Here is a 13365-nt window from a genome sequence, read left to right as displayed (position 1 = left end):
GGTCTGTTGCTTGCAGCATACAGATCGATTTGCCTATAGTAGTGTCCAGGATTGCTGGAGATGGGGTCTGTCGCGGGGCAGCGCTCAGCCGCCGGCTTTCTCTTACCTTCCACGTTCATAGGCAAAACTCTGTTCACACTGGGTAGCAGCCACTGTGCTAGGCACCGCGGGGCTTAACTGAAGTATTCAGGGTTTAGATGGGATGTTGAAAGAAAAATACCTAACCCCAGGAAAGGTGTTACAGTGGTGTCAGCATCACTGGCTTTGCCGCGGGCACTGCGGACCCTGGTCTCCCAGGTTCTTCAGAGGCTCTTTCTTGTGGCTGTTCTGGTGGGGGTAGGGGGCCGGTCAGCATTACAGAAGGCAGTCGATTATTTGTGAGTCGATATTAAAAGTGGATAGTGGGAGAGCAGCGTGCAAATACGGCTAGGAAAGAGGGACAGCTGAAGCAGATGAGGATGGAAGGACAAGAGGAGGAAAGCTGACAAAAATCATCATCTTTAGAGAGTTAAGAAACTAAACAGAAACAGTACTGCCACCAGGCAAGGTCTTCTGGAAAATCCCACTCATAAACACACCGCAGAAGCAAAGGTCGAAGGAACCAGCTTGCCTGCAGGACCTATGAAAATTTCTGGCCGTGTTATCCCGAAGCTTCAAGTAGTTCCTGCAGCAGCCTTCTGATTTGGTGCAGGTGGTGCCTAGGCAGGTGAGCTTGTATGGCAAGCACCATCCTGAAAAAGCAAGAACAAAGAAGTAGAAACCCCTGTGAGCCCCAGAGCACGTGGACTCCTAAGAATTTCTACTATCTTGTTCTTAATTTTATGTTTAAGAAGAAGAAAACAATAGTTTTCTTCCATTTCAACAGTAGGCTTCAGTTTTCAAAAAATTGATTTTTTACCTATTTTGTTTGGAGAACAAATTGATGCAACGTGGAAAAGACAGGAAGAGGAATTAATTTTGATAAGTACAAGTGTTTTAGTGCCTCTAAATATGGCATATTTATTTTTGAACAGAGCTCCAGCATGTTTCATCCAGCACATTTGCAATTAGAGATGAAGAGCCATTCCTTTCACTTTGATAATTAATATATAAACATAAATATGTTATCTTTAAAGTCAAAAGTACACTGTCAACCGCCTCACAGACTCGGTTATCAGATGGTTTGCAACCACTAGACATCCTCAGTATGTATTTAATTTTTACTTTGTATGTAAAGTTGAGGACAAAGGTATTTAGCAGTGTACCTAATAAAACAAGCTTGCAGTTTGCACTTTGCCATGTTTTTAACAGAAATACTTCAGGAAAATGGCTGTGCATGTCCCAGTAGAAGAACTCATAATTAATAAACTCTTCTGGCTGGAACTGTCCCTTCTCAAGGAATTGCTGACTCCCTGCTCTTGACTTAATTGCAAATTGAGTAGAAACTGCAAAGGATCTGTCAAGCGTAAGGCTTTAGCACAGCACTCCAAGTAACAGAGGCCCGATTCTCTGCAGCTCTGCAAATTCAGTATAACCGCCTTGAGGCTGGTGTTGCAAGGATGAGGTGCACCAACTGGTGTTCAGGTTTCATGGGTGCAGAACTCTCTTAGTTACGTTAAGAAAAAAATGCACCTCGATGCAAAATCCTGCTCTAGACACATTATAGAGCCATAACTCAGTGCATTTATTCTGCTCAGCTGTTCCACAGGCCAACAAGACATTCGTCCTGCAGCTTGGGATGCTTCCCTCTTGCCTTTAGTGCAGCCTCGCATACCTTGGTGCTCAGCACCTGCTGCAGCGCAGGAGGGAGGTCAGCCTGGCGTGCTGCCGGGCACTGTGCAGACAAACAGACGTTTGTCATCTTGTTAAAGCAGGGCGCAGCATGTCTGCAGCAGCAGCTTGTCCAAAGCTGCAATGAGGAGACTTCAGTTTGAGTGCTCGCTACCTGGAACACCCTGGTCCTCTGGTTTTCCCCTAGCTGCTATTCCAGACAGACAACGGCGTCTCTTCCCAAGTGAGGCTGTCTACTTGGCACGCTGCAATGCTTTCATGGGCATCTTTCCCATCAACAAGCAGGGATATTCTGCTTCTTGCCAAAGCAGCAAATGCTGGGAAGTGCTTATGATACAGTCTGTTCCTACTGAAGATTATTTAGAAAAAGAAGAAAAAAAAGTACCTTCTTAAGAGGCGGCTTGTTCTGGCAGTTTGCCACAGCAACTAGAAATCCTTGCGTAGTGGTTCCAGGACATGCACCATTTTCTTAAATACTTACTGTTATTTTTCTTCATCAGAAAGCTGGGAATAATTGACTTCAAAGACAGTAATTTTCATTGGATGTGGAACTGTCGACAGTTCAAGATCAGTTAATTCTCCTCATTGAGAGAGCTATGTGTATGCCTTTTCAACAGAGTAAGATATTTTATGGGTTGTTTTGCAATTAGGTTTTGTCCTTTGAGTGCACTTTGTCATTACAATGTAAGAGGGAAGTTTATGTTTCACTTTTTGTATCTCGTTTTTTCTAATCATGATTTTCTACAAAATAATTTGGCCATGATGTGTGTGCCATTGGTATGCACTTTACTGAACACCAGGTTTTAATGTGCTTTCAGATTTCCCTGGTGTGCTCCTACCACAGTTAAATGACCTGACTTTAGATGATGTGGGAGCAAACACTTCTGATTTAAAGTGGTATCTTTTTTGCCACCCTTAGTTTATCTCGTTAGATAAGTTGCTGAAAGGAATTCTCTCATTGTGGTGCTAATAGGTAATATTTTGTTTTTTCCCTTAACATGCACCAAACCTTGGCAAAATTAAACCCAGGCATCCCACTGCCTATGCCAAAGCTGCTACTTTTAAAAGTTACTTGAAGAAACGCTCTAAGTTTTTTTCTTAAATTGTTTTAATTAAAGTGTACTATACAGTCTCAGTCACGAGTTATTTACTTACATCCCTTAGTACTTAATCTTAGAACAGAATTGGAAATATCGATAGAAAGTGTAAATCCTGGGCTCCTGCTTGAAAGCATTGTATCAGGTTTCAGCTCAAAAGAGCACCATTACCTTTAGCTGTCACGGATCTGTACGCTTGATCGATAAACTTCAAATATTATTAGAGGTGGAGGCTTCAGAGATTTGCTCTGTTCTTTGGAGAGAGACGGGGATAAATCTTTCTTAAAAATTGACTTGAATTTGCGCTCTCAGTCTTCCTAGTAAAATGCATTTCTCTTAGGTGTCTGGGCAACTGCATGCAGGGCAGATTTATAGGCCATGTGCTTCTTGTAGTGAAAGATTTAAATGGTAAATCCTTCACATATGACTTCACAAATCATGTAAAGTTAAAAGATTTTTACCGTTTCTGTTGCTGCTATGCTTAAATTGTAAGGTATGGCTAGTAAATCATTTTAATGGAGGTGTCGCACTTGACTCAATAAAAAATAAATAAATAAATAAATAGAGACAATGGTTTAGCTTCCATTCCAAAATGTTAATGTATTAATCAACGGGAGAATAATTGTTTTTTACTATGTTATAAATCTCAGTTGCCATTAGAATTGCAGCAAGGGTTGATGTAGCTGCGTTCTTAAATTAAAATTGTTTACACTGCTATACATTCTTTTTACATGGCCATAGCTCATTCTGGGTTCATTTCAGAGTTGTTCCTCAGCCAAATAAGTCATTCCTCTCCCAGTGACGGCATCCTAAGGGAGAGATGCTTATAAAAGAAAACTAATTGCGTGGTGAGGTGTTTAATAAATAAAATAGAGCAGTTGGAGGCAATACACGATTATTGCTTACTGTCTGCTTTTGAAGAGGTTTTTATAGTTTGGATTAAGAGTTTTGCATCTTAAGATGTCATGAACTGTAATGAACAGAAAAGGTCGTGCTTAATTATGTAATCTTTGAGTTCTTGGGTTGGGGGAGAAGAGGGATGTAAACACATTTACAAAGCCTGGTTGATTGTTTTGTGGTTGTAGAGGGTTTTGGGCTGATATTAAAATGTGTCACAAGGGCACTTGTTTAATGATCTTTCTCCAAAGCTAATGATTCATATTTCCATATAGCATTCTACTGCTATTCTCCGTGCCCCCCCCCTCCCCCCGCCAGATCCCCAGGAGGATTGAAATTTGGGGAGCATTCTAGGGAAATTTCCAAAAACACGTGTCCACCAATGATTCCAAATCTCCTCTCCCTTTCCCTATCCCAGCTGTCTTCCCCGTGCGTAGTAGTAGTGCTGCTGCTTATAGCAGAAGATACCTCGCAAGTTGATCGGCCAGATCAGTTCAGCCTTGGGCAGCCTGCCTGCTCCTCTGCCTGAACTCATCTGTCGAGATAGCTCGATGCTTTATCCCTTTTCCTTTTGAAAGCAAAAGGGTGGCTTTTCCAATCCTGAGGGCAGCTGCAGCCAAAACCTTCAGATTGTGTCATAATAAGTCCCGAATTCTTATTCCTCTTCTAATCTCAACAGATTCTCGTGCAGGTGAGGAGGGGTCAATAAGGAGCGTGGACCATGCAGTCGTTGGTGGTGTTGTGGCCGTGGTCGTATTTGCCATGCTTTGCCTGCTCATCATTTTAGGGCGATATTTTGCAAGGCATAAAGGTAAGACAAAGACTGAAACTGAAAAATGAATGGATTTGGTACGTCTGTCACTTCTGAAGCTTGCAGTCAGCAGTGCTGCTCTAGGTGTACTCCGTACACAGGCTAAAACAGAAATTTGGAAGTCTTACTACAAAACCTAATTGCTTGAGCTGGTACGTACATGCCAGCATCTTGGTTTTGTGGTTTACATTGTAAAATGTAAATGTCCATCCTGGGAACTTCTTACAACTTCCAGAGTAAGGCTGAACCCACCCACAGCGACGTGACCATTCCAGTCCCTGTGTATACAGGCAGGTGTTTGCACAAAAGGATCCACTGTTAGCAGCTTTTATTTAGTGGATTTGGGAAAGTTGTCAGAATAATGACGAGCTGGTTGAGACCCCAGCCAGGATGGAAAGAATAACGCAGAGAAGAGAAGAGAAAGCAGACAGAAAAAAAACAACTAAGGCACATTAGGGGAGAGAGAACGGGAAGATGAAAGATGCCTTTCCTTTAAGTGTTTAAAACACGATTTTACTGACATTTGAAGGGTAAAATCACTGTGTGACCTAGTTTCTTCTCTGCACTATGACACCATGGAGAACAGCACACCATCACGTCTGCATGGGGACGTGACCGGCCAGCCTGCGGCTGGCGGCAGCGAACGCTGCGGTGGGACGTGGGGCAGCATCAGCCCCACTGCTTGCCATGGCATTGCTTTCCTGTGCCCTCTCCTTGCACTTCCGTGGGAAATGCAGGTTAAAAATGCCCAGCTCCTCTTGAAGCAAGCAGGAGTTGCAAATCTGGGTGCCTCAGGCAGAACTGGAGAAACCTCTGTCCCCGTGCCGTGGGGTTTGTGGTGTAGTGCTCCTTGATAACATCACAGCTGCACAGTCCCAAGTCGCAGCTGCGTGGGACCTGCACTCAGGCTCCATTTCTTTCCTGTGGCATTGATTTCCCCTCCTGCTTGTGGCTTTGTCGCTCTCTTGCTCGCGATGTCACAGACCTTACCACTTCGTTTTCAGGGACATACTTCACTCATGAAGCCAAAGGAGCAGATGATGCAGCCGACGCAGACACAGCTATCATCAATGCAGAAGGAGGACAAAACAACTCTGAAGAAAAGAAAGAGTACTTCATCTAGAGCAGCCTTGGTTTCAATGAGGTGTCCAACCGTGGACGGTTACTGGCCCTATTTAAACGCTAAAGAGACAGTGATATTGGAAGTTGCAACCAGCTTGTGTCTTTTTTTTTAAAGAAAAACGCAAATGGGTGGAGAGTTGTGAGACTGGGAGGGTCCGGGATTTGCTGTGTAAAAATATTCTTCGTAAAGTACACTCTGCTGTTTGACACCTCACTTTGTTTGGGTTTTATTTTTTTGGCCAAGTCCGGCTTGGATTTAGTTTAGTGAAGTCATTTGCAGAAGATTCTGTGCCTTGTTTTATTTCTGTTTGTTTGGGTTGGGGGGGAGGCTGGGAAGAAGAGGGGCTTCTGTGCGTTAGTTCCCTTCGGATTTCTGTGGTTCTTTGTTTCCCCTTTTGTCCTCTGTTTCTGGAGTTGCCTGCTGGGACCCCTTGGAATAGGTTGGTTTCTTTTTAAGGTATTTTTCTTTCTTTTTATCTTCACTGTTTTCTGTTTGGAACTCGGTCTCATCGGAGGAGAACCAGCACATTTTAGATCTCATAGTTTGCAATTCAGTGTACCCATATTCCATTTTCTCTATTGTCGTAAAGGCTTGGATAAACAAACAATGAGAACCTGTTTGTGGCTGCCCATGTTTCAAATGCTTTAGATGGTGGAGACTAGAAAATAGCCTGCAACCCAGAAAACGCGCTGCCCGGCTGCAGAGCGGCGTGACAGGGGGGTCCGCATGCCAGATGTGTCGCGGCGTGGCCCCAACCCGTGTGCCCGTGCCCATGTCCCAGTCCCAGCCGGGGCTCCTCCTGCTGCCCAGCTGGCTCCGGGGTGGCAGGATCTGGCCTGCGGAGGGGCAGAGGTGGGATTTCTGCTCGGATTATTTTTGTTGCAAACCGTTCTGTCACGCTGTCCCGATTGGCCTGACTTCTCCCTAAATTGCTAGAAAAGGAAAAGCCCCCCTGGGGAGCAGAAGGCTGCAAACGAGCAGGTTTTGTATTCTTTTCCCCTCCGTTTGCCTTGTGCCGGGGAAGGCAGTGAGGACCGGTGCTCAGGCGTGCGTTTGTCCTCTGGGACCTGCGACCTCCCGGCCCCCAGCCTGGTCCAGGTGCAGGCGGCCGGGGCCGGGCTGTGCTGGCCGATGTCCGGCTGCCTCCCACCCCTGCTCCTGCCTCAAAGCTGCCAGCCACGCACCCCTGTCCCTGTCCTTGTCCCTGTCCCTGCACGGCAGCAGCCGTGGGGCACAGCGACTGAAAACGCCTCACCTTCCGCATGTGTTAGATCCGAAACCTGGAGCAACTGGACAGGTACAACTGCCTTTTTTATCAGATAAGTAAAACGTGGGAATTTGCATTAAAATTAGTGTGCTAACTGACTTATAAAGCCATAGGTAAAAAAGAAGAATTTAGGTAAATTAGAATTGTGACAGATAGCAAATCACAATGAGAAGACGGTTTTAAAATTATATATGCTGACTTGTTTTTGGTGAGTAATCTTGGATTTTGAGAGATACTTTTTTTTTACTGTGTTTATGTGGAACATGTATGCTGATTTATTTAAGGGAAACATTAATCTTAGCGTCAACTTTTTTTTAGGGGGTTGGGAGGATCATTTTTGTGTGTGTTTTTTTAATTGTTTTTGGCAGAACCATTATGACGCAGGAGTCTGTTGGGAATGGGACAGCATGAAAACAGACAAGCCCATTCTCAAGCAGTAGTCTGTCTTTCCCCTTTATACGAGAAAAAGAAACTCACAGGAATAGCTTTTTTCTGAGCAAATTTTGTGGAGCGCAGCTCTTTTCTGAGCCTTCAGCACCATTGCCAAATCACACCATGGTGAGAAGCATTCAGCATGTTAGAGTTCGGGGGGGCTTTTTTACTCATTCATCACGGAATTGGCATCCTGTTTTCGAACAGCCCATCTTTGTTTTGAAAGTGTACAGTAGTGCAGTGTTACCGATGTAACTTTGACTTAAAATGTTGACATGTCTCAGGTTCATGTGTTTTGATTGGTGTTTTCCGTCTCAGGTAGATTGCAAAATTTCGGCCCCACACATTGGAAAAAAAAAAGAGTAAAAAAACAGGAAATTACGAATTTTAGTTGTATATTGGTTTATGTATTTTTTCTTCAGTATACAGTGCACTGTTTGAAATGTATTGTTGAGTATTACTTTGTACAGCTTTAGGTCATTAGGATTTTTAAGTGTGGAGAAAGAACAAACTTGTTTAAAGGAGTATTACAAATGAAGGATGCGTGACTGATGCTAAACAACCTTGTTCTTTGTTCACCCAGCCTTTTTATTTTTTCCCCTTAGGCCAGTTCTGTTTTAAGGTGTCCATGGAAGATGTTACAATGTAAGAAAATACATATCCATATGTTCCCATTCACATTTTGTATTGGTTCATGTATACCATTTTTACAAAGAAAAAGAAGTACTATAAAATATCTGTCTTCTTAATAAAAAAAAATTAATGTTACAAAACTATCTTCACTTCTCATTCTGCGCTCTTTATCTCCCGCTGCTCTGGAGGCCATGGTCACAGCGGAGGCGTGGGGGCAAGGACAGGGACGGTCCAAGCCGGAGGGACTGTTGTGGAAAAGGTCGGTGTTGGTAAACTTCCTGTGGTATGTTGGGCAAGAGCCCTGGGGTGACCTGTAAACCCTTGCTGATGATCCCTTCCAGTGTCTGCCACGAGTCTGAGAAGGGAGCCTTGCTCTCTACAAGAGGTTTACTCCTTTGAGAAATCGCTGATGCGATTTCCCAGACTGCTAAATCCACAGAACTGCTCCTGCAGCTCCCCTTTCAGCAGGGAACGCACCGTGGTTCCCGGTTAAACTGCTTGCAGAAGAGAAGTGCTGTAGAGCTTAGTGCGGTGCCTTTCCCTCACCCAGGCAGCATTTCATTGGAAACTTAGCAAATTTTGTAAAAGCAAAGTCAGCACATGTTGAAGTGGGATTTTTTTTCAGTATATGAGGAATAGTAATACACGTCAAGCCCTCATTCCTAATCCATTGTAGCAGTTTGAGCAGTATTTTCTGAAGGGCCAAATGGGGAGGAGAAAAATAAAAGCCACTAGTACTGCTTTAACAGAGTATTTCTGGTTGCTTTGTTAGGCTGGTAGCTGACATTAAAAAGATTTTTTTAAGGGAAGGATTGCTACCTTGCATAAGTAAAGTATTTAATTTGAGTTTCAACATAATGTGATGGTTACTGAGCACAGCAATAATGTAGGCCTGCAGGTTGCCCTGCTGAGAGGCCTGTTTTTACAGCTCCTGGATGGAGGAGGATAATCCCTAGATGAGAAGCACTTGGCAGGGTGCTCCACGCACCTGCGCTCAGCCTCCTGGCGCCCGTTGGTGTTGAGAACGTGTAGCCTCGCTCGGCGCTTGCTGCCCGAGGGAGTCACACAGCTTCACGCTGAGCTCTTGTCCTCTGCTCGGGGGCTGGTTTTGTTTCATCGGTGCGAGGGACGTGCTCTTCCTCCGTAGGCAATGTCTGCTGGGATAGGTCATGTCAATACAAAAGGTTATGTTGCATAGAGTTACTTCTATCTGTCTATGAAATGAATTTTTTATTACAAATCGGTCACATAATCTTGGATTCCAGAAATTACTAAAACCCCAGAGGGATATCCGATGATTTGGCAGTCACTGATTCTGAGATTGGTCTTTGCCGATCACAAATTCAGAGTAGCAAATAGAGCTTACCTTCAAGTCGTGTGTTGAAAAAAAGGGAGCTGGCAATTTAGCTCACATGTGAGTTCAGATCTCCAGGTCTTATACAGGATGTTGTCTTCTACATGACACTTAGATGTTCAAAACCAGAGTATAACTCCCATGGCACTTTATTCCTTGAGTGAAGTCAGCTTCAGAGTTACACGGTCATTATTTATTTATGATAGTGCTTGCTAAGTAATACCTGCTTCCTAAACACAAAGCACCATCCTTTGCTCTGAAGAGCAACTGCAGCATAGTTCATAAGACAAAAAAGTTCACAGAAGGTAAGGACTGGTTGAAACACAGGTGAGTGTGACATCCCTGGGAGCTTCAAGTTGTGCTGATTTTAAGTCCACGCTGAACTGGAGCATTTCCAGAAAAACTGATCCAGAACTGGGAGAAGACACGCTGAGAGACCTGCGAGCATAAAGAGTCGATGAAGCTGCATCTCGGTAGGAAGGTTCTTTCTGAACAGCAAAGTGCAGGCACCAAGCAGCCAAAGCAATCGCGCCCGGTCTGCAATGCATGCAACACCGGTACCGCAGGCGTGATTTGTTAGCAGCAGTGTCCACGTGCCGGTGCTGGCTCTGGGAACTGCCCCGTTCCTCCAGCCACGGCTGGGAATTTCTTTGTCAGTCTGCGGTTTTACAGCCATTTAGCCATGAAAGAAAAACTCACCCGGTTTCACAAACCTAATCCGTAAAGCTGTACAGAGTCGGCGCTGAGCAAAACAAAAGGTAGCCATGGGAAGATCAAAGAGCATTATGCCTTCCTCGGTCTCTGCTGCCTCCCTGTTAGCACGCACGACTTCTCATTCACTCATATTCCCAACGCGAGAGCCTTAAATCTTCCTTAAGTGATATCTTCTCAGGTTAATTAATCTCTAGGCTTAAACTTGCTGTGAGCAGCAGGAAGTCCAGCCTGAAGTCAGCAATGTTACGATTGCATCTTCTAATACTGTTTATCCCGCATTAGTGTTTACTTAAGGAGAAAATTGATCTGTAACTGATATTTCAGTCTTCCAGAGCTGTTGTTGGGCAGCCCAGTGCACAAACGTTTAACGACAGACAAATATTTAAATCCTATAATGGTAGGTGAGTGTTGAAATATGCGGCTTTCTTCACCATATAGCTATCCCAGACTCAGGTCTGATTACTGCCAGATTTGTTTGCATCTCCCTTTAAAATGCTCAGGATTTCAGAACTGTAGTATGTAATGCCCGCTTGCCTCAGAACACCAAACTCAAATAAAAAGTGCTGCCACAAAGAATATGTTTCACCACTGATCAGTCTCAGCGTAGCTAGTGATGAAGCCAATGTTTGTTTCTCCTCTAACGTTTCCCTTAGCCGCATCTCCTGAAATCAGGTTATGAGGCAGCTGCAGCACTGAAATTAGGAGCATCAATCTTTTATGTTTTGGACAAAGAAGGAGGAGAAAAACAATTGCTTTCCACTGAATAGATACTAGTGAGAGATACACCATCATAATGTCCATACATAAACCAACTACTACACTTGCGAGTAGCTTTACATATTTGGGCTCACATGCTGCTAATGCTTGAAGGCTGATATTCAGCACTGTCAAGCACTTGGTGCGTTTAATACAGTTCTCTGGGAAACAATATTTTTTTTAGAGAAATTATGACACTGAGCAAAAAGCTTTAGGGCAAACCAGAAAAAGGAGCTATTCCTTATATGAAATGAGTGTGAACATATGTTCTTTGATCATTAACATGGCTATTTTCTAATTATTTCAATTTACAAGAGATTTTAATATCATATGTCTCATGCTGGCTCATAATGTTTGGTTTTTTTTGTGTTTTTTTTTTTCCTCTTCAAGACAGAACTAACTGCAGCACACACTTGTGGTGTCAAACGCAAGGTTATGGAGTTAGATAGGCAATTGAATTCCTTTCCCACCTGTTCTTGTTCCCCTTTCTCTGAACACTTTATGGTCATTATAATTCAGGTGGTAGCATTTCTGTCTGGCACAATGTCGATAGAACAGGTGAAAAAAAAATTTGGGAATCTTTATTCCACTGGGGGGGGGGGGGGGGGTGGAAGTGGAGTAAAAGAAGAATGCACAAGAGAAATGTGAAAAATACAGCAAGCACTTGGCATTGCTTCCAACGAGGAAGAGTTGAAAGCACTACATGAGCTGTCTGAGGCACCGCAGTGGAAACGCTCACTTCCAAACCACCAGAGCTGCATTATAGTGCTGCTCTTCATGTTTGTGCCATAAAGCTCCTTGGCAGGCAGTCATGATATGTTTTATTACAAGCCCATCAACTCAGAAATACCTAATGCGTTCCCAACCGCCAAGTGAGAGGGAGCTCAGCACTGACATCTCATCATCTTCCAGTGCCACCCTGTCTGGAGACTTCTCCATCGGGCAGAATAACTCCATTAAAATACTATAAAGACTGCGAAGAATAACAAATCACAGAGTGACACTATTATCTCATGAATTTAGCAGATTATTGTTTAGCTGTATTCAGTAATGGCATCTTATTTATTTTGCCTGAAAATAACAACCATCAGGGGAACCAGGATGGCATTTTGTGCCAGATAAAATCCCTCATGGGTGGCAGCTGTGCAGTTCCTGGGCCGAGGCTGCCTAGGCGCTCTCACTCGGCTGAGAAATGAGGCAGCTAACACGTTAACATAACCTGACTCTTAAAATCTGTCTGGGACCTCATGGATTCATTCCAGTAGTATTTTGAGCCGTGCCACGAGGCTGTTGATTCACACACCTACGGGGAGAAAAGGCCAGTGTCTGCCTGCTGTTCGTCATTGCAGAAGATGTGGCGCCTCTCAGTGCCGTGGTACCTGCAGCTGGCCTGCATCTCTTATTGGGGTTGATGCACATACAAATACAACGGGTGAGTACTTCATGAATACCACAACCTGATTTATTCTACACTTGTTTTGCCATGAGATGCCTGAAGTGTCTGTCTCTGTATGTTGCAACGGGGAGAGGTTTTTCATCGTTCCTAACATGACGTGCTGTTTGCCTCTCAATCTGCTTGAGCCGGCGCTCTTCCCTGAGGGCGCTGAGCTGTGATTAATGCTGTGGTCTGCCTTTAAATGCAGCCCTGCTGCTGCTGCTAGTTGCGGTAATTTTCAATAATTTAGTAAGCACAAAGGCAATCTACCGATGCTGTAGAAAAGCGAAGCCTGCAATAGCACAGCAAGGCTGCTGCAAGAGATGGGGAAGGGACAGAGCCTTTTGGTTATGGCCACGTCTCAGTTTCCCGAGCAAAACTGATAAAAGTTTGATTGAACATTAATAGCCTATTAAGAATCCAGTTGTGAACATTGCCCAGTAAGAATGCTGCCAGCCACAGCTTTTGTGAGAACAAATAAGCTGCCTGTTGCAGAGTTCATGATTTATTTATGGACATGTGTGGCTCATTCATACCATGCCCCAAATCAGGACGTTTCTCATTATATTTGCGCTTGCCAGCGACTCTGTGCTGGGAAGGAAATGCAGTTGCTTGCTCTCAGGCTGTTTACCTTCTGTGAATGTTGAGCAGGGTCTTTGCCAAGACTTTGGATTCAACTCCTCAAATGGCCCAGTTATTTCCCCAGTCATGTGTATTAAACTACTGCTCCCTTTAATCTTGGCAATTTCAGGCTGCAGCATCCATCTGTTTGGAAAAAGAAACCCAAACAGAAAGTGCTGCTTGAAATGATCACAGATTTACTTAGCTGCAGCTTCAAAAGGTTCTTATTTATACCTCATTACATACCAGGGAATAAGGAGATCTGCCTCGGACAACTGGAGCTTAATCCTTACTCTTAGATGACTCCAGTAGACTTCTGTCAACGTCCAATATCTTACTTTAAAGTTACACAGCAAGTGATTGCATCATCATTTGTCCAGCCATTTAGTGTCACGCAGAGAACTAAATCTGCACAGAAACCTTCTTGATTTCATTTGCTAAGGCTTAAGAAGTTA

General features: G+C 44.0%; 1 protein-coding gene across 12 annotated transcripts in view; it reads left to right on the top strand.

Annotated features, from left to right (window-relative positions):
- The window catches only part of CADM1 (cell adhesion molecule 1), a 243093-nt gene extending 234923 nt beyond the window's left edge, over positions 1–8170 (top strand). For all 12 annotated transcript variants that reach the window (XM_083808365.1, XM_083808362.1, XM_083808361.1 and 9 more), the window contains 2 exons: positions 4444–4575; positions 5580–8170. In XM_083808365.1, the coding sequence (XP_083664491.1) occupies positions 4444–4575; positions 5580–5698 (251 nt within the window). In that variant the 3' untranslated portion in view covers positions 5699–8170. The remainder of the gene's footprint in view (positions 1–4443; positions 4576–5579) is intronic.
- Positions 8171–13365: the final 5195 nt, after the last annotated feature.

This window comes from Anser anser (assembly GCF_964211835.1).
Source record: "Anser anser genome assembly, chromosome: 22".
Lineage (NCBI taxonomy): Eukaryota > Metazoa > Chordata > Aves > Anseriformes > Anatidae > Anser > Anser anser.
Note: the sequence above shows the minus strand (reverse complement) of the source record. Positions and strands in the feature narration are given on the sequence as shown.